The sequence below is a fragment of the Polypterus senegalus genome, chromosome 11 (genome assembly GCF_016835505.1).
Source record: "Polypterus senegalus isolate Bchr_013 chromosome 11, ASM1683550v1, whole genome shotgun sequence".
In the NCBI taxonomy this organism is placed as follows: domain Eukaryota; kingdom Metazoa; phylum Chordata; class Cladistia; order Polypteriformes; family Polypteridae; genus Polypterus; species Polypterus senegalus.
Window position 1 is genome coordinate 56,237,933 of NC_053164.1, and position 22,622 is coordinate 56,260,554.

The following is a 22,622-nucleotide window of genomic DNA, read 5'->3' on the forward strand; positions in this document are numbered from 1 at the left end:
CTACCAATGCAGTATGAAATCATTGGGTGGTGACTGAGTAGCAGCTATCTTTTTCTAGCCACATTTGTACTATTTTCAGAATCATGCAGGTTCACGCTGTTCAACATCCACAAGATCAGACATTATCTGACAGAGTATGCAGCACAACTAATAGTCCAGGCGTTGGTCTTGTTGTGTCTAGGCTACAGCAACTTACTTCTGGCAGGAGTACCCACATGTGCTATCAAGCTGCTGCAGGTGGTCCAAAATGCAAGCAGCCCTTCTTGTATTTAACCAACCAAAACAGGCACATGTCACTCCTCTGAAAAAATATTGTGGGCAAAGCCAAAATATACCCTTCCAATTGTACTTATATTAGGGAATTACTACATGAGGATTAAATTAGGGAATTATTACATGAGGATTAGATATAGACAATCGATTATACTAAATAGCAGAAATATTGTTCCAAAGCACAAGGAGATGCAAAGAAGTTTCATAGCTGTTAATTTAGTCCTAACATCTACAGTGGTTCTATGGAATTAACAATTTCTCCCTCTCCCCATATTAGTTATTTCTAGCCATTCCTCTTGGGGCACAATTGCATAAATTGGATTAGAGGTTTCTACAAGTGTCCATCAATAGGCTTTGTATGCATGCTATCCAGTATATAATTTTGGACAAATGTGTGCCTTTCAAGGTTGCTGAACACCACTATCCGAGCATCTTAAGATGGCTAAAGAGAGACAGTGGAATTAAGATAAATGTCAAGGCACTTAATTGCTGTGACAAACTGACCAGGTCACTCACCTCACAGAAGACCTTCCTGGCTTCTGTTTCATAGAAGAGTCCCACAATAATTCTGGCATCTTGACGCTAAAAGAAATCAGTCAGAATTATCAAATCTTGGAGGTCTGAGTAAATGACACTGTAAATGTTTAATGCGACAAAACTATATATTTTTTGCAAAACACTGCTCTAGCTTTGTCATGAGGTTCCTAGGATAACATATTGCTCTAACACAAATTCCTCATTGACCCTGAAAGTCTGAGGCCAATACCTTGAGATTCTTAACTGCTATGGCAGGATCGGTAAGGAAACTCTGTCGCACGCTGATCTCAATCCCAGCCTCCTTGACTCGCTCCTCTAAATCATCCAAGGTCTGCAGAGACAAAAGCCGAGGACAGATATAAATCATCAGCAGAATGAGAGGAGCATTAAGAAGGACAGAGGGAGAAGTGCTTTGAATCAGAGGAAGATGACAAACAACTAGTTACATGCAACATGTACAGAGCAGAAGCCAGGTGAAAAAAATGGGCAGAAGAGAAAAACAACAAATACGTGACAGGTGGCACTAATATGGTATAACTTAATCAAACAGAATGAGAGTAAATTTGATAAATCATCCTATCCATGACATTTCTCAAAGAAATTTCATTTGGTTGGTGCATCTGAGCAAATGTCACTTTACATTTGTCCTTGAAACCAATTCTGTTGTCTGGCATGTCTCCTAATATGTGATGTGCCTTCGCCGATAATTAAGAAATGTCAGGTCACTAGGCAACACTCTGAAAGGCTTCAGGAACCTGGCATGTCTCCTCACACCGTTCTAACACATTTAGATGCACCATTGTCAGAATTTGTTATCTTAATGTAGTGTATTTGAATCTTTGGAAATATTAGAAAATTATACTGCCAATTATTGATTATTGTCAGCCAGGTGTTTTACTGAATTTCAAAACATTGACTTTTCAGGCACTAGATCTAATAATTTAAAGTACTCTCAGGTTAAGCTAAAAGAAGTGTATAGCTACACAGATAACATCATTACAAAATGGGAAATTAAGTAAGAGACTTAATGAACTATTTAAACAATTAAGGTTTAATTTAGCACAAAATTCTACTTTTACAATAGGCACAAAACAAAGGCTAAATAAGAGATTTAAATAACTATTTAAATTGGTGAGGCTCAGATTAGCACAAAATTGTACTTTTTATAACAATTTGGATTGGTCCTTATATTCCTTTACATTCCACATTTATCAAATTGATTTCAATAAAAATCATAAATATATTTAATGAAGTGCATTGCCAAATTAAGATTTCAGTGTTTAAGATGTTGAACTTGGAGCTGAATCAGAAAAGAGTAATTATGTGTGTATGGTGTGTGCTCTGCGTGTGGAGTGCTGTATTTATATGAGCCACACTTTAAAGGGAAGTGGGAATCTTACATGATTACAGTGAATTACATTTTTGCAGAGCAACAACTAGCTGCATACTCCTAAACAGCAGCACATATAAAGTAAAATGAATGTATCACCCAATTTTATGGTGTGGGCAATCTTCAGATTTTCAACTGCATACTGTTTATTTAAAATTTTAAAAACTTTGCTCAAACGAACTAGGATGAACTGAATTTGCAGAACTTACAAGAATTGCAAGCAGTCAGTCAGTCATTGTCCAACCTGCTATACCCTAACACAGGGTCACGGGGGTCTGCTGGAGCCAATCCCAGCCAACACAGGGTGCAAGGCAGGAATAAATCCCTGGGCAGGGTGCCAGCCCAGCACAGGGATTGAAATTGTATTGTACTAGTAAGTTATTCATTTGTTCCAGTCATCCTTTTATTCAATTACTTTATTATCTGAGTAAGGCAAATAAGCACATACCACAGAACCCGTTTTAATTCACTTATATTATCATTATTTACTGTATATTATAATTTCTATATTATTTGAATGTATAGATGACATAGGACTAGGAATTGCTGAATTAGTTTACAGCTTGGGAAAAGAATGAGGTACTTAAAAGATCAAACACTTTAATCAGAGTCATTCGCAATTAGGATAGGATGGCCAGTCAAACGTGTACAAGGTCACATGCCCCAAAACCCCACGTGTGTATTTTAACTTAAATATGGCTCTTCTTATAGATCAAATGGAGGAGAAAAGAAGAGGAAGAAAAACAACAAAAGAAAGGTAAAATCAGAGATCAAATGATGTGAAATCATCTGATTTGGACATCAGAAAAACTCTGAACAACGCTGATCACTAAACCAAAAGCCACTCAGAACATTCATTCTTTGACACTTCTGATTTTCAGTAAGCTTTTCTAAGACTGTTTATATCCAGACTTTGCTACCTGTTTTATTTTCCATTATATTTTCTTCTATTTGGTATTGTTGTACATTAATAAATACCACATTGCTTTTATTTTCTATACTTTGTCTTTTATCTAGAGTGATTGAAATAATAAATGGGTACTAAGTGTGAGTTTAATCCTACTTTTCTCATTCAGAGGGTTTATCAAGGAAATTGTGGTAACTCCTCAATAATTAGAACAACTGTGGTAAAAGCAAGACATATAGTTTGGTTAGTAAGTAGCATACAACCAAAATGACACCCACATTTTTGTTAGAACTGGTGATACTGAATCCCTATCTCTAGAATTTTACGGAGAATATTGCTGAATAACTCTCACTTGGAACCACTTAAACTTTATCTGAATTGGATCTCTCTGTATGCTTGTGTGTCTGTGTCTTATGTGCATATTGCAGAGTGACTGGCAATTGGCTCCACTCAAGACTTTGTCTGGATAGGGTCGCTATGTGGATGTGTGTGTATGCCTCTGTGTGTGTGTCTAAATCTTCAAGGGCAAGAGTAGATTAACCCAATAAACGTTCCTGGTATGTCTCACAACCTTCGTGAGTTATACACCCGCCTTACACAGTGTTTGCATACAGGACACAAAAGATTAAATGATATGAGAAGCATGTATTTTAACTGCTTGACCCTGATTGCATCAATATTTCTGGTCAGTGTGTGTATGAGGTGTGTATATCTCTGTGTGTGTTAATCTTCAAGAGCAAGAGTAGATGAACCCAATAAACGTTCCTGATACATCTCACACATTTCTTGAATTATACACCAAATTTACATTGTGTCTGCATATGCATGTTTAAGCATAAAACCTAGGTAACAAGGACATTTGGAAATGAAAACTAGGGGAAGTGGCTTTCTTGATTTTTCCTGATATTATACTTAATACAAAACTAGGACTACCCCTAAGTAACCCATCTTCCTATATGATGCCTAACCAAAGTTTAAAAAAACACTAATAAATCTTTTTCTACTTCTCTTTTTTTACTCTTTCTGTCTCTTTTAGTTACAAAAAATATTTTTAAACACCATAATAATTATTTTTTGTTAAACGTTAAAGAGCACCACCTAAAATTGTAATTGCTTTTTCAATTTGCCCTGTTAAATTGCACTGAAATTTTTGAAATATGCCTTCAGATTTAGATCATCAATATTAGAAATTTTGCAAAAAATGGATACTTTTCAGTTGACTGAGTTGATTTGGGTAGTTAATGTAGCAATATGAGAAAAATATTAGAATATATTAGAATGTGACACTGTTATGGGGTGATTCATTTGTTTGTGAAATAGTAAAGTGCATCTTATTATGCATGTATGGTGTTTAGAGAAGACCAATAAACAGATCTTTTGATTGTTAAATGAAGGTTTGTGTTGAACTACACATGAAATACTGAGGCAGCAGTACTAAAATATAGTACTTTGGTGAATTAGCACAAAAAACATGAATGTTGTTTAAACAGAAGAGGGAAAAAACATGCCACAGGGACTAACTTGCGTGGCACTGGACGCAGAGGTTTCTGTGAGCTAGTTACAAACAGGATTCCACACTAACTGTCAGGCTGACAAGCCTTCGATTTCTGAGTAACTTTACATTTTTAGAAGGCTGTGATTACAATAATTGCATTAGCTGAGATGGAAAGTGCCCTGAAGCCTCCTGGGAAAATAGACTTTGACAATTCTAATTTAATCTCTTACATGAAAAAGATGGAAAGAAGAATTCAACTTGTATAAAGACCTGATGATAAGAGATAAAACAGATTAATACCAAGTGAAACTGTTAGATTACCTGATTGGTGAAAAAATGTAGATATGGAACTAGAGGTTATATTGATAAGTGACGTAATTGCAGCATTGCAGGAATTTTTTGACCACAAGGCAGATGAGAAGATAGAAAGATACATTTTTTTGACATGCAATCAGAGCCAAGACTAGAGCTTGGCACAAATTTTTGACATAACTGAAGACTTCTAACTGCCACCTGTAATTTCAATGAGATCACAGACTCTGTCGTCTGAGACAGAATACACGTGACTCACACTTAAAAGGATGTCTACTTGGACAGACCAGTCTTAGCTTAGGCCAATGTATACAGATAGGAAAAGCTGCAGAGTTGTCTTAACAAGGAGCAAATGTCACAGAATTCTGCAATTCTGCACACTATGTCAACGAAAGGAAAAAAGAAGGGAAAATACAACCCATCAGAAAGCTAGGCACTATACAATGCAAATGGCATGGCCGTAAATATGAGCAAGGAAGTACAACATTTTTTACCATGGTCAGTTGTTCAGTAAGATTCCGAAACTGCCATGCCGTCACATTTTGTAAGAGATATCGATAGTGTGACGGGCGGCCATGGCCATTACCCGGCCGAAATGGCAGCTGGATGGAAGGACTGGGGGGAGAGAGGACCTCCAAGAGAGTGTATCTACCACCCCGGGATGCTAAAGGGGAGCCCTCCTGGTCAGCTGTGGCACCATGGATTCCCACAAGTTTGGTACAGCCCTGTTGGGTTCCATGGGGGCCGCCAGGTAGGGAGCTGTAGAGCTGTACTTAAGGCTTTCAGCACATTTGGGAGTGATTCCAGGTCTGATTAATGAGCCACCTGGAACACTCCAAGGACCAACATAAAAGGAGCCACCTCACTCCACTCAAGGAGCTAGAGTTGGGAGGAAGAGGTACAAAGATTGACAGTGGAGGAGTAGACACAGAAAGGAGAGAAGAAGAAGAAGAAGAAGAAGAAGAAGAAGAAGAAGAAGAAGACAGAATGGACTGTATATTTGGTGCTCTGTGTACTGGGCTGTTGAGGGAAGCGAGGGAGACATGCTTCCCCTTTTGTAAATAAATGTGTGCTGTGCTGAACTTGTGCCTCTGCCTGTCTATGGCGTGGTTGGGACAGCTGGAGTACCCCGGTTTCCACAATAGATAATTCATAATGATTCATTGTGGAAACACTCATGAGAAAGTTTTAGAGGATCAAAGAGGTCATCTTGCACGCCCCAGTGTTGAAGTAATTCAACCAATCTGAGCAGTTTATTCTACAATGTGACACATCAGAAAGAGGACTTGGGGCAGTCTTGATGTAATTAGGGTAATCCATTGCATATACCAGTAAAACACTGATGGAAATATTCATTACTTCTTGTATGGGCAAACTGTAGAAGTGAAAGTTAATCACAAACCACTGAAAAGTATAATGATAAAACTGCTGCACTGAAAAGGCAACTGCACATAGTTATGAAACTCCAGTGGTATCTCAGTTCAGACTTTATTATTGTTCTGGGAAACACACTTTACACTGTTAGTTGTGCGCTTGAGCAGAGCATGAAAGCACTGAAAAAGTTGATGGGGCAATGCAGTGTCTGCTCAGCATGGGTAAAAAAAAATAGGAGATCTTGAGACGACATAGGGACAGATGGTAGCTTGTAGAATGCTTATGGAGACAGAGGGCAAAATGAATGCAGGAAAATACAAGTAAGGCTTGCAAGAGAACAACCTCAAGCATAAAGCTAAAATGTCTCACTTAAAGGTTTTCCAATGATGTATCTGTCCTAGTGTCTACATTAACACAGGGCACTCCAGTTTTACCTATAGTATTACACCTTGCCTGAAGTAGGGGCCTGAGTTGCCTCGAAAGCTTGCATATTGTAATTTTTCTAGTTAGTCAATAAAAGGTGTCATTTTGCTTAACTTCTCACTATAAAAGTACAATGTGAAAACTTCCAAGGGGATAAACAGTTCTTATAGACACTGTATCTATACATCTTCTGGGAGGAGGACTAATTATAAAATATACACTCAAAAACAGTGATGCCAAACACTGAAAGCACACTTCACTAAGAACTGATTCCCAGACATAGTCTTATTTGGGAAATCTTCAGGGGAATTGAAAAAGCTCAGCATAGTTCACATATCCTTGCCAGGGTAGCATCAAAGCAATGGAAAAGTTGAAGAAACAACGAAAAACAATTAATGACCAAAACAAAGAAAGCTTGAGCTATTCCATACTTTATGGTGTTGGATTAAAGGAATATCTCAACTGAAGGATTCGATAGCAGCCCTGTGAAAGTGCCAATAGGACAATGCACTAAACATTTCTTACAATGATTGAAAGCTTACTATGGTTAGTGGTGACAGGGGGCAAACAGGAGAAAAATGAGAAAATACAGCTGCAGCATGTTCATTACTTTGAAACCTTGGCCAAGGATCTCCAAGAAATACACTGCAAGGACAAAGAAAGAGTCTAACAATTTTCAGGGCAAACACAGCGATGACTGAAGGTAAAATAGTGAGACCCATGAAAAAATGATCATGTGAAGTTAAGATGTGGAGTGACTAAATCTTAAGGGGGTACAGAAAGCATCTGAGGGACTGCCAAGGGATGGATGATTGCTTTCCCACAGTGAGAGTCTGTCCTATAATGGCAAAACACTTAGCAACCAACTATTCTGTAAGTAACACACAGCGGTCATGATCTACAAATAGTACAGCACGGAGAGGACCTAAAAGTTCCCAGTGAGCACTCCTCAAAATAAGCTACGTGCCCTGTTCATTAAGTTGGTCTGCATACCTAATTGACTTTGCATGAGCTTTGAAAACACACAGACATGTCTATTTTATTTATTTTTGATAGATTTTGTTGTTGTTTTCTATTATTCAAAATAATATGTAATGAGTATTAACTGTTCAGTCATACTAGAAATAACTGCTGTTTAGCTGTTTGCAGGTGCTGTTAATGTAAATAAGATTTTAAAAAAATAAAATGTAACAATATGTAAAATTAATTTTAATCTGATACTGAAATTGGGGAATTAATTTGTTGCTGACAAAGGCAATTATTTGTCTTGAATTAAAAAAAGAGACTGCTTATTGAAACAATTAAAAGCTACATGTTCAAATATCTCATCCTGTTAGAGTAACTCAGTTGAATGTACCAGACTACAATGTCCCTTTTTATGAGGAAATACTTCCTGATTTCCCACATCAGTGCACTTTCCCTTAATTTCTACAGGGGTCCTGTAGTATATAATTTACTGATCTACATGAAAGAAACTGGATTCTATCATTCATCCACTTTCCAGGTAAGGGCTACAGGGAGCCAAAGCCTATCCTAGTTGCATCACAATTAAGACAGGAATTATTCCTGGACAAAATCCCAGCCTATATCAACGTATTCTGACTCACACTAAAACAGAAGTCATTAATCACAATAAGTCATTAATGAACCTAGCCATTTTAAACCAGACCTCTTCGAGTGTGAGTGTGATTCTGAGTAGAAGCCTAACTTAAATGTTTTCAGGATGCCTACTTGATTCAGGACATACCCTTTAGTCCAGGGAGGCATTTGTAGGCCTTTTTCCTTAAAACTACGAGCTCTCACTTTTTGGTGAGATAAGATGGACAGAAATGTACATGCTATTGTGGTGGCGAAAAATTCATCATCAGAAGGCTTTTTACCTAAAAATAAAGGCTATTAGGACTCGAGATAGACAGACAGAGTTTTAAGGCTTTATTGCAATAAATCAACCACACGGACTCAACCCAATTCGGCCGAATGAGATTGAGCCCCGATCATTGCAGCCATTGAAGTTTTTATAACAATTTGTTATCATTTTGGCTCATTCAATTAGCTCATTCTGCACCTGGTTTTACTGTCCATTGTTCCTCTTGGTGTCTGTTTGGCTTATTTTGATTGGTCTAAGACTGGGTGGAAGGTTTCCTCTTCACCATTTTTGGGCTTTACTATGTAATTTCCTATCTTTTCTGACCTTGCTCTAATGAGCTTGTTTGCCTACCTCCTCTGACTCCCTTTTACTCCTGTCTAACCAGACTTTGAGTTTCCATGGGAACCCTTATTATCTCCTTACTTTTCCTATTACTGCCCCCCTTATGGAATTTGTAATGCTGTTCCCATTTTCTCTAACTGGCCAAGGCTTCAATTCCATATATGGGTTTTCCTCTCATCGTTTCCTCTCTTAAGCCTTCCAAACTTCTTACAATAGTGACCTGAAGCTTAAGCTTTAATTAAAAAGAAGTATAGTATGTGCTTTTATTTGATCATTGCTTGGTATGCTTGATTTGTCTTAATTTCTACACTAAAGTTAATTGCTAATATATTCTTATAATATTTTTGCTAATGCCTGCATTTACTAAGATTTTCTCTTCATGCATTAGGTCAGCGTGACCCTGCTTATAGCAAAAGCCTTTCTGCTGATTCAGCAACCCAGCTGGTTTCAGAGGCCTCTTCTCTATGTTATCGTTTCCTAGCCTTCAATCACAGGTGTTCTCAAACTCTTATCCTGTCCAAAACTGGTCTCGGTGTATCAATTAGCTGTTCTTTTCTTTACTTTGGAAATGTTAATGTAAGCCTATAAAATAATGCAATATAACTGATTTTTAGTTAAATATTTGCTAGACCTATCGTACTTGCTTTAATATTCTAATTTATGCTTAATCTAATGTTTTAGAAGCTTTTAATTACTTTTTATGGCTCTATATGTTAATTTGCTATTCTCTTATGCTAATAAAACATTTTTCTTCTACACTATTCAGTAAAATACTATAATATCCCCTGATGCAGCCATTTTGCTTTTCTGAATAGTCAATGATAGTACTATATAAGAACATAAAGGTTTGCATGAAAACAAATAATTTAGCAACTCACATATCTGTTCACTTCAGACTTTCATGAGGGGGTTTATTAGTGTTGGTTAGCTTAGGCCAAATGGAACATACTTAAAAAAACACTTTTATATTTATTTGAATTTTGATTTAATATGTGATCTAATAGTGCTGGTTAGTTTGTGCCAAACAGAATCAGCTACTCTGATCTTGGCTCATAATCATGAAATAGGTCTAGGAGCTCATCTCTGGGTTTTTCCTTTGTGTAATTTGTAGACCAAAGCCATACAGAATATGAGAGATGTGGTGTCACAAGGCATTTTACATCTTGACTTGTACTCCTCACAGTGCAGGTACTATGAAACCCAAAATTCTATTGTCTTTAAAATAATTATTTATGAACACTTTGAAATTACTTGATTTCTTTGTCTAATGCCCCCACAAATTATATACTGTTCGACTCATTTTGATGTCTAATTATGCAAAACATTAAGCTTTTTGAAATTTGTTGGCAATCAAGACCCAAAAATTCCTCAGTTGTTGGCCATTTTTGGATGGTATTTTTTTGCAAGAAATTACACTCTTATGATACAGAGTATGCCAATCAGTGTCTTCAGCAAAGACCATCAAAAGGACTTGAAGAAGTGCATACTGCATAACCCAGACAACTCTCTAATGGGATACAAGGGGTTTAAGCTATTTTTTTCCAAAATATTTTAAAGAAATAATATTATATACGAGGTGTGGCAGAAAACTAATGAGACTGGCAACACTGTAAGCGATCTGGCAACGCTGCGCTGTTGTCCTTGATGGAGCACGTGTATCAGTACCCTCCCATAGCTCAGTGCGAGTTTCAACTCTTTCTGTTAACTACGTGATTTTTGTGACTGCTATTAGCGAAGTTGTGTTTTTGGTTGTGCGTCACGCAAAATGGAACAGCGGAATTTGGAGCAACGTTGTGCTATTAAACGGCAAGTGTGACATTTGAAAAGTTAAAACAGGCCTATGGGGAACATTCTTTATCCCGAGCTGGCACAAATCATTTTTGGAAGGCAGAAAACACGTTGAAGATGAACACCGTTCAGGGAGGACTTCAACTTCGAAAACCAATGAAAACATCGAACGTGTGAACACTCTTGTGAGATCAGACCGTCGTTTAACATTAAGAATGTTGAGTGAACAATTAAATTTGAACAGATTTACCGTTCATCAAATTTTGACTGAACATTTGCACATGCGAAAGGTCTGTGCCAAAATGGTGCAGAAAAACCGCCCTCTCCATAACAGAATTTTTGATCTCAAAAGGCATTCCTGTGGTTCCCCAGCCCCCTTATTCACCTGACCTCAGTCCGTGTGACTTTTTCCTTTTTCCTAAACTGAAAAATGTTCTCAAAGGACGTCATTTTGGGACTTTAGAAAACATCCAAAAGAGTGTAACGGACATGCTGAAGACCATACCAGTTGAAGAGTTCCAGCGCTGCTATCAACAGTGGGAACAACGTCTCCATCGGTGTGTAGCTGCCCAAGGGAACTACTTTGAAGGGATAACATTGATGTTTGAAAAAAATAAAAACTTTGGTAAATATAAAATCAGTCTCATTACTTTTCTGCCACACCTCGTAGGCATGCTGTTCCAAGGCTGCTGATCATGAACATGGTAATATTTTGCCCTCTAAGAGCAACTCCTGGAGGTTAAAATTACAGATTTGAAACAAGTAAAGTGTCATTTTAGACTGGGGTGCCCACACTTTTTTGACTTGTGAGGTGCTTTTAAACTGATCGAAATGATCTACCTACATTAAAAATTATATATATATATATATATATATATATATATATATATATACTGAGTATACGTTATACATAAAATATGTTGTTTTACCTTGCATAACTGAATAACCTTTATGGCACAATCCATCCATTTCCTAACCCGCTGAATCCGAATACAGGGTCACAGGGGTCTGCTGGAGCCAATCCCAGCCAACACAGGGCACAAGGCAGGAACCAATCCTGGCAGGGTGCCAACCCACCGCAGGACATACACAAACACACCCACACACCAAGCACACACTAGGGCCAATGTAGAATCGCCAATCCACCTAACCTGCATGTCTTTGGATTGTGGGAGGAAACCCACGCAGACACGGGGAGAACATGCAAACTCCACGCAGGGAGGACCCGGGAAGCGAACCCGGGTCTCCTAACTGCGAGGCAGCAGCGCTACCACTGCGCCACCGTGCCGCCCTTATGGCACAATAACAATTCAATACATTTATGGTCACTACAGTATTTGGATTTAATAATCTTCATGTTAAAAGGCTGACTCGCATAAATAAGTAGAGCTGAATAATGCAGTCAAAGAGCTTTTGAATTCAGCCGAGTGAAAAATTACGGCTGTCCGATTAACTGTGATTTTAGTTCCCTCTCCTTTCTCTTTCTCAGATTGCTTTTCGGAAGGAAGTCAGTTTCATAGTTTTTATGAACAGTTTGAAAGTGCCTTTCTACATTTTCTTTTTTTGGAATAGCAATGATAGATTGACAGATCAGACAAACGCACTTCGATTGTGACATTGTGAGAAAAAAAATCCTCTTTCAATTCCACATCCAGCCCATACACTCCCCAAACATTTTTTTTTTTTTAAATCCCTTGTTTAGTCGATATAAATTGGAAGGCTAACTAGATCACAGCCGGAGTTTTGCAGTAGTTTGTGCGTTTGATTGTACGTGCGGGATGACCAGTGTCTTAGAAGAAAAGAGATCTCAGACTGGCCGCCCTGTATGTCAATCATGTGGCAAATGCCATTGGGAGGATACAGTATATAGACTTATTAAAAAAATTTTTTTGGAATGCAACGCGATCTACCTGCAGTATGTACAGCTCAGGTTTTCCGGCCGACAGTGCAGATAGCTTCACCTGCCAAAAATGTTTAGTTAATTTAGAGTTGGTCGGGAAAATACGCGAATTGGAGGACCGCGTTAGGAATCTGATAGCGATTAGGCAAACCGAAAATTGGATCGACTCGGTTTGTTTAGACAATTCGGCTACATCTGATTCGGCTTCAGTCTCTCCAGGTCCCACTGTAGTCAGTGCGAGGCCGAAATCAGCAGCACCAATTCAGCCACAGGGCGAGTGGGTAACAGTAAGACGGGGGTCTAAGAATCCAAAATTTAGTCCCCCAGCACCCAGGTCACCAATTCGGACCCAGAACAGGTTCTCAGCTCTCCGCAGCGCGCCTGTGGAAACTGAGAATAATAAAGTGCTCATAATTGGCGATTCCATAGTGCGGAATGTTAGAATTCCAAACTATGTTAAACCAGCAGTTAATGTTAAGTGCCTTGCAGGGGCCAAGATTTCTGGCATAAAGGCCGCATTGGACCGTGTTGCCGACGATGAAGTATCTACCTTATTGCTGCATGTCGGCACTAATGATATTTATTTACAGCAATCTGAGGTATTAAAGCGAACTTCATCTCTATGCACCAAAGCTAAAACAAAATGTCGGAATTTAATTGTATCTGGTCCCTTACCAAGATTGTATAGAGGGGATGTGATTTATAGCAGATTGCATTCCTTTCACTGCTGGCTAGAAACCTGGTGTGCAAATAAAAGCATAGCATTTGTGAACAATTGGGATGATTTTTGGGAAAGGCCTGGATTTTTCAGAAGAGATGGTCTTCATCCTAACTGGAGGGATCTTATGTATTATCCCAAAATATGGCAGCAAAACTGCCTGGTTGACTGATTAGAGCACCATCCAGGCCGCAGTCATGTGATCTTAAATCACAGGCTGTTGTTTATCCCACCTGTTATTTTCCTGAAGCTGTTACCCATAATCCCTGTTGTGGGGCATCCAGTAAATTTAGTCTTGAAACAAACCATAAATTAATTGATAACCAAAAATAAGGTGTATAATTAGACCAAGGGATAAAACCAGACACTCCACCAGGGGCATCTGTAATAGAAATTTAATTCAAATTAAAACAAAAATATATCAGCAGTTCAGAAAGAACCATGCAGTTTTAAATGCTGTTTATTGAACATTCGCTCTCTTGGCACTAAAGCTGTTTTGGTAAATGATATAATATTAAGTACAAAATCTGATCTGTGTCTTCTTACTGAAACCTGGCTTAGTAAATGTGACACTGTTCCCCTAGCTAGAGGCGTCACCAGATGGATACTCGTTCCTTCATAAGTCTAGAGATTCTGGTCGAGGAGGAGGCCTTGGAATAATTCATTGTAACAAATGCAAATCACTCCTAAAATTTAGGCAACTTTACATCCTTTGAGGCATTCATTTTAAATATTAAAACAGATTTCAACACAATTATAGTGCTAGTCTACAGACCACCAGGGCCATATTCATTGTTCATGACTGAATTTAGCAACCTTCTGTCTGATTTGGCTATAAATTATGATCACGTAGTTCTGATGGGGATTTTAATGTACACATTGATGTGGAAACTGACACTTTTAGCAAATGTTTTACTTATTTGTTAAATTCAGTAGGATTTTGTCAGATTGTCAAAGGTCCAACTCATAATCATAACCATACATTAGATTTAATTATAACTTACAAAGTTGAAATTCAAAATTTAAATATTACTCCATTAAATGTAGTTATTTCCGATCACTTCTTAATTACGTTTGATTTAGTTCTGCCCATGCCAGCACTCGCAGATTAAAACAAAGACAGTGCGACATCTAGATTGTAATTCTGCTTCAAAATTTATAGATACCTTGAGTAAGTCGAGTGTAATTGTGGAAAACCATTTAGATCAGTTAACATCAAATGTAAATCCTAGGGTACTTTTTAGAGCAGTGGCTAAATTAACAAATGGGAATTCAGATCTACAGTGCAAAATACCAACAGATATTAGCAGTACAGACTTTATGAACTTCTTCAATGAGAAAATTAAAAATATAAGATCCCAGATCTCAGCATCACAGTACAAACCAAATACTAGCTTAGCAGACCCTGTCACATTGCATTCAGTACTTTAATAATTTTAATCCTGTAACTCACCAGGAAGTCTTAACTTTAATTACTAAAATGAAGCCCACTACTTGTTCCCTAGATCCAGTGCCAACAAAACTAGTAAAAGTGCAATGGATGTTCTTGCAGCCTATTCTAACCATTATCAATAGTTCATTACTGCATGGCACCGTACCTGATGCACTAAAAGTGTCAGTTATTAAACCTTTACTTAAAAAGTCAGACCTAGACCCACACATACTAAATAACTATAGGCCTATTTCAAATTTACCATTTCTCTCTAAAATACTAGAGAAAGTAGTCGCCAGTCAGCTTCAGTCACACCTTATGCATTACAATTTATTTGAGAAATTCCAGTCTGGCTTTCACACTGGTCATAGTACAGAAACGGCACTAACACGGGTTGTAAATGACATTCTGATATCCTCTGATGAAGGAAATTCCACTGTAATTATGTTGTTGGACTTAAGTGCAGCATTTGAAACCATTGACCATTCTATTTTACTGCACAGGCTAGAAAACGATGTTGGGCTTACAGGCCCCGTGCTCGCTTGGTTCAGTTCTTATTTATCAAATCGATTCCAGTATGTACAGAAATGTGCAGACAGTACTCCATCATTATACACAGAAGTTCAATATGGTGTCCGCAGGGCTCAGTACTGGGACCTTTACTGTTTTCACTTTACATGCTTCCACTGGGATCTCTCATTAGGAAACATAATGTTAATTTTCACTGTATGCAGATGACACCCAGTTATACCTTTCATTTAAATCAAATGAAGTTTCTCCGATGTTGTCTTTAATTAGTTGTGTTAGTGAATTAAAGGAATGGATGAATGAGAACTACTTGTCTTTAAATACAGATAAAACAGAGATGTTAATTGTTGGAGGGAATGACGCTGATCACAGCAATATTTTGTCGCCATTTAACTCAGTTGGAATCCCAATTAATTTTACTGAATCAGCCCGCAATCTAGGAGTTATCTTTGACTCTAGCATGTCATTTAAAGCGCATATTACAAAGTCGTCCAAAACATGTTTTTTCCATCTTAAAAATATTAGGAAATTAAGGCGCTTTCTAAATAAACAGGATTGTGAGAAATTAATTCATGCATTTATCTCTAGTAGGATTGACTACTGCAATGCGGTGTTCACTGGCTGTTCAAACTGTTCTCTATACAGCCTCCAGTTAATCCAAAATGCGCTGCAAGAATTATTACAAGAACAAGAAAATATGAACACATAACCCCAGTTCTTAAATCTTTACACTGGCTCCCAGTTAAGTTTAGGGCAGATTTCAAAATCCTCCTTTTTACATATAAAGCATTAAATGGCCAAGGTCCGCTTACTTGTCTGAACTTATCATGACTTACAAACCTGAGCACATTAAGATCTCAAGATGCCGGTCTGCTTAGGATTCCAAGGATTAATAAAATAACAGTGGGAGGTCGAGCTTTTAGTTACAGGGCCCCTAAACTGTGGAATGGTCTTCCTGCTTCCATAAGAGATGCCCCTTCAGTCTCAGCCTTTAAATCCCGGCTGAAGACTCACTACTTCAGTTTAGCATATCCTGACTAGAGCTGCTGATTAACTGTACATACTGCATCTCTGTTGTTAGTCATTAGCACTATAACATAAGTAACATGATAATTATATTTGAATACTAACCCTCACCTATTCTGTTTGTTTTCTCGGTACCCAAATGTGGCCATTGGTGCCACGGCCCACCTGCCAAGTTGTTTGCCTGCCTATGGTAAAGTCATCCCTGATGGAGGATCACAGGAATCATGGGAAAGAGGGGTCCTTTCATCGGAGCAACGTTTCAGCCGTGGCATGGCCAAATGGGGAGGCAGCTAGATGGATGAGGTCTCCAGGACTCTAAAAATATCCAAACCTAATTATGTCATATCATCTACTGTTAAACCGTAATTCTAAAATTTTTATTATTATGCTGTCTTAAGGAATTGTTCTGTTCTGTATATTGTATTGTATTGACCCCCTACTTTTGACACCCACTGCACGCAACCTACCTGGAAAGGGGTCTCTCTTTGAACTGCCTTTCCGAGGTTTCTTCCATTTTCCCTACAAGGTTTTTATTGGGAGTTTTTCCTTGTCTTCTCAGAGAGTCAAGGCTGGGGGGCTGTCAAAAGGCAGGGCCTGTTAAAGCCCATTGCGGCACTTCCTGTGTGATTTTGGGCTATACAAAAATAAACTGTATTGTATTGTATTGTATTGTACCTGCACTAACTTTGAGATATACTGGTCGATCGCGATCGACGCATTGGACACCTCTGTTTTAGATTTTTTCAATGCCAGTGGTTACAAATATGATTTAATCATTTGTTGGGAATCTAGCCCTCTATGGACCTCTATCACAGGGTGAAAAATTACATGTTTCTATTTTTAAGAATATTTTGACTTTAAACATTTACACTGAAGCACACATTTGAATATTTCAAATATGCATCTATTCTTGTTTATGTTCTTCTGCCATATGAAGTAAATCATTACATTTCTTACGAACACCCCAAATTAGGATGGCTTGTGTCAATTCATACACTTTGGCCTTTTCAGATTACTTCAGTACTTCTGTACTGAACAGAGATGAGTCTTAAATAGTACATCTTTTCATAAGGTGTACTTTGTAATTCCCTAATTGTCAATTATATTATACTAGCTGTGTAAGCCAGTGCTGTAAAAAGCCTGGAGTCCTAGAAACTATTGAAATCGTCAGAAAAAAAATGGAAATGTAGAGATGTCACATAATTAAAAGGAACTACTCTGGGCATCTCTCTCCTAGGAGGTTTTGTTTTGCCGACGTGCTCGCCTTGCTTGTGTATTAGCGGCGGGTGGAAAAGTAAAAGGAATACCGTTTTCCCGATGTGCTCGCATTGCTTGTGCATTAGCAGCTAAGCAAGTGTCTCTTCCTTCAGAGGTTTTGTTTTGCCGACATGCTGGTCTCGCTTGTGTATTAGCGGCTAAGCGAGTTTCTGTTTCCTAGGAGGTGGAGCACTTACCCCGACTCCACCTCTCACTTCCAGGTCGGGAAGACAGACACACTTCCATGCATAGACATTTAAACATAAGATATTTTTCTTTCTATATGTAATATATTAATGGTAATTTGCCACATATCCATATCATATATCACCAATTCATTATGATAAGGTTTGTTTCCGGCATTTAATTGAGCTGAGATTATTTGATAGCACACACAATTTAGTGTTATTTACAAATGTAACCAACTAGTTAGTTACAATTTTATGCAAATCATTATTATAAGCTAAAAACAGTATCAATCCAGAGCAATGACCCTTACCAAATGCTCCTTAGGAACACCTGCCAGTTCTCAATATTTTGCAACATAAGCCATTGTTGTCTGTACCTAAGCTGCTCCTACAGCCATCTATCTACTATGCACTGAATTTCTGCTACTAGTAGTTCAATGATTTGTCTCTCATGTGTGAATCAGTGATTGATGCAAGTTTGAAAGCTGGGAGATGGATGACATTTTCTTTATTGGCTGAGAGGATTATTGATTTGTTTGTTTATTTATTTATTTTTTTATTTAGTCTTTTTATAGAATGATAATGACTGTTTCCAGGAATAGCTAACTGAGATACATTAATTTATGTGAGAATCTCATTGTTTTGTCAATCAAAAGTCAAACAAAGGATAAGCAATTCTAGTAAGAAGCAATCGGCCATAAAGACACTGGCAGATCACTGAAGACTGCATAGATGTTTAGGAAATCACATTTGATCAGACTGCAGCCATGTCATTTCACACAATACTGTCATATCATGCACTTGTTTATGTTCTTCAGTATGTCTGTGTTTCCCACAATTTTGCCTTTGTTGTTATGCACTTATCTTAATTTACACTCCTCCCACTTTCTAAGTATGTCTCTGCAAGAATTATGTGTCTCCAAATGTTGACCCGGTCTGAACAGTGCGAATGTTGTTCACAATGTTAAGTAGTAAGTCCCTGTGCTTGCATAATAACCAGAAGCTCAAATGAAAGGTCAGTACAAGTATTAAAGGTGAAGACCAAATATAAACATCTAAATGGCACTTAATGCACAGTAAGAATCATCTTGAACTTGGCTGATTAACTTTACATAGACCTGAAAGCAAATTCTTGGAAAGAGTATAGAAACACTCTTTAAGGCAAACGATTTTAATCCATGTGTTGAGAAATTTCTGGCTTGAATTCTAACATGCAAAATTGAATTCCTTAGCTTCAAAGAATATTTCAAATGAAAATTATTTGTGAATATTTGTAAGAAGACTCTGAAAGAGGCAATCTAATAGAAAATATACTAACCAAATAACATATTTTTTGTAATGTGCAGTGGAGACATGGGCAGTGTTTAAGGCACTTCCCAAATCCAAAGTAAACTGCCAAACACAACATGTGTATATTGTCTGACACATTCACAAATGGGTGGGCAGCAGAAGTTTGATATAAGTAAAGTGGACTAGCTTCTCATCATAAGAGGGGTTCACCTGTCAGGATAACAAGTGGAGAATTAACTGGTCTGACTCAGGAATCTCCAGGGAGCACGGTGAAATGGTAAATGTTATGACAAGGATGGGCGATCCCCAGTATCCAGCTTTTTTGGGCTGCCGATGTGATGCTCTACTCCTATTACAGGTATGTGCTGTACTCCCTTCCCCTTTGACTTGTATCTCTTACAGACATTACTGTTTCTAATCAATGGAATTAGACTTTCAAAGAATACCAAAAAGAGCATTTGAGTTCACAGAAGCAGCATGCCTCAAATCCATTCCAGCATGCACTGCACACAAATTTGGTTATGCTCATTCTCAAAATATGTGGTTCTGTTCTAATGAACTTTATCAGTTTGACCCTCTTGAACAAATAGTTTATATGAGGGGAAAATACTTACAGAAGTGAAGACTTCAGTGGTTTGTTGGATTGTGGCGATTTTGGTCCATTTCCACTTCTTAAAAAGCTGAACCCGAGTTGGATTATGCAAAGTGGCTGAAGGATGTGTACGAAAGAATGTAGGAAAACGCTGACGATTTGAGAGGGCTGGAGAACTGGAACCATAGGAAAGCTGTGGGAAGAAAAAAAAGAAGAAGGAATAAGCAAGAAGTCTTAGAGACAGAGAAATTTATTATACCTGGATCTGGAGAAAGAAGAAGAGGTAAAAAGGAAAAAAAACACATCAAACTGAGTTGCAGTAATACTAAATTGATTTTCTCAGCATTGATTAATTATACAGCACTTGTTCATCTATAACTGTCTAAGGAATTTATTTTTTTTAACTGATGTTTTAGCCCAGTGGTTCTCAGGTTCACTCCTGGGGCTTCACTGTTGGCTTCAAGTTTTTGTTCCAACCAGTTTCACAATCAGTGAATTATTTCACCTCTAACTGATCTCATAGTTTGTTTTATTTTCGTAAAAGAGACAGAAAACAATAAAAAAGGGTTGGAGATTCCCCCCGTATATTGTAAGGTTTGCTGGAAAAACAAGCAACCAAGTAGTCAAAAAAGACTAAAGTCCCAAATTAGAGTGACTGCAGAGCTATGTCTTATATTGCTGAGGAAGAGGAAGAGGTGGGGCATCTAGAAGGGAAATGATCATCTGAGGTCGTGGTCTGGAGTCGGAGGAGGGAGGAGACCAGATTTTACTGCTCCTGAAGGGAGGGAGGAAGAGGCATTAGTACACCTGATTACCTGCCTGTGCCTGTGTGTCAGCAGTAGCTAGACCCCCCTGCTTCCTCCCATGTGCACATGTGTGACACTTCAGTTCTTATTTTAACTTCAGAAATGCCCAGTAATGTGAAAATTATATTTTTAAGAAATGTAAAAGCTTACAAATGTTTTTGTGAACATTGTAAATCCTTTAACGTGCTTGTTGATTTCCTCTCAATTTACCTTTTTCTGTGAGGTTAACTCACCTTATTGTATCCTAATAGTGATAATTAACAATTAGTGGAAAAACCACCATGGCAAATGACAATGAAGACTGTAGCTACTTCAGTGTAAGACAATAACCGAAGTGGAATAAAAATTTATGACGTTAAAAACAAAAATAAAAGACATTAAATTATCTCAATGTAACATAAATAAATGCTTTGTATATTCCAATATTTTCCTATCATTTTTTTCTGGATTGACACCAAAATAACAGCTTGTTAAAATAAAACAGAGTACAACGTAGAAGCAGGAGCTGAGTGGCATGAAACCTGCAGCCACAGTGGGTCCTCAGAACTGAATGTGAAACCACCAGTTTAATCCAAAGAGATTACAAATCACTGGTGTATTTCTACAGTTAGATTGAGGGCACAAGAAGTGACTGGCCAAGGTCGCCAAGTGTGCCACTGAAGAGTCCTGAGTCTGCAACTTCATGGTTTATAAACTAATATCTTAGCCCCTTTCACTGTGTGGACACTAGAGGGTGCCCCCAGGTAATATGTATTTTACAATAGAACATGCAAAGGGTTGCGGTGGGCTAACGCCCTGCCCGGGGTTTGTTTCCTGCCTTGCACCCTGTGTTGGCTGGGATTGGCTCCAGCAGACCCCCGTGACCCTGTAGTTAGGATATAGCGGGTTGGATAATGGATGGATGGACATTCAAAGGGTTTAACTCCAGCATTGCATAATAAACAAATAAGAACCTCCATCTTCCTTCTACTCTTTCTCTGCGAACACTGGCCACTGCCTCCCAACTCTTAACTCCTTGAGTGAGGTGAGACAGCACTCTTTTATGTTGGACCCAGGAGTACTTTTCAGTGCCATGGCATTCCAAGATGGACTCCAGTCAGAGGAGCACTGCCACCTGTCATGCTGGGGGACAAATTGCTCATAAATTCCAGTTGTCTCTCATTCATCCATTATTTGTTCATCCCGGCCTGGTTGCACCTCCATTCCTGTGATCCTTCTAATAAGCACTTATTACTGCCTGTTCTCTTAAATTGAACCAGATGTGAGGGAGTGGAATGGGATAGTTCAAAGGAATTTTAAGGACCATCAAGCAATTACTTAAGCTTCACAAGTATGCTTCTGCATTTCCCTCATCCTCTACAGTGCTTCTTTCAGGACAATAGGCAGGGCTTGTGGCACAGGTACAAAGGCATACCAAGCAGGATCATAATTAAAAGGTTTGTCAACTGGTGAGCATATATTTAAAAGAATCTGATGATCATAGAACTGAAAAGAAAATATATTATGGATAAAAAAGACACAAAACAATAAAACAGACCAAAACAAATGTAGACAGCCCACACACTAATGTCATCCTGACCACTAGATCTAAAAACCTTTTTGTCTTAGCTTGAGAGTACTGTTTCTTTATTTTCATTTACTGTATATATTTTGGTGTATTTATATGTCTATATATTTATTGCTGTATTTATACAAACTGTACATCACTTTGGTCAACTAAATGTGTTCTATAAATAAATTTATCTTGACTTGACTGTGATGACGTGCACATATTGCAAAGAACAGCTGGGAATCATATTTACTATAAGTGTAGAAAAAGCATTTACAATTTATGAAAAAAAAATGCTTTTTGAGTTTAATTATTCAGATTGATTTCATCTATAAAAACCAAGAGTAAAGCTTGCAAAAAATCACACTATTTTTGGACTTATTGCACTTTTGCCCAAGGTATTCATCTAGGAAGGTTGTGTTCACCAAACCCCAGCCCCAATATGCACACACAATTTTGGAACTCCTATTGGAATCTACTTGTCAGTGCAATGGATTTTAATAACCCACACATGAATGCCTCATGCTATACAGTACATAATTGAAGCTTCTTTTTTGGTTACCATGGACCTGTTCATTAAATTGCATGCAGGAAGTCATCATTTGCTGCTCTTAATGCATAGAACTGA

The 22,622-nt window shown here is 38.0% G+C and overlaps 1 protein-coding gene across 3 annotated transcripts in view; it reads right to left on the reverse strand.

The window, feature by feature from the left end:
• The window catches only part of gabbr1b (gamma-aminobutyric acid (GABA) B receptor, 1b), a 770,225-nt gene that overhangs the window by 91,816 nt on the left and 655,787 nt on the right, over window positions 1-22,622 (reverse strand). For all 3 annotated transcript variants that reach the window (XM_039768692.1, XM_039768693.1, XM_039768691.1), the window contains 3 exons: window positions 19,662-19,832; window positions 1,040-1,141; window positions 790-855 (listed from right to left, as the gene is read on the reverse strand). In XM_039768692.1, coding sequence (XP_039624626.1) covers window positions 790-855; window positions 1,040-1,141; window positions 19,662-19,832 — 339 coding nt within the window. The remainder of the gene's footprint in view (window positions 1-789; window positions 856-1,039; window positions 1,142-19,661; window positions 19,833-22,622) is intronic.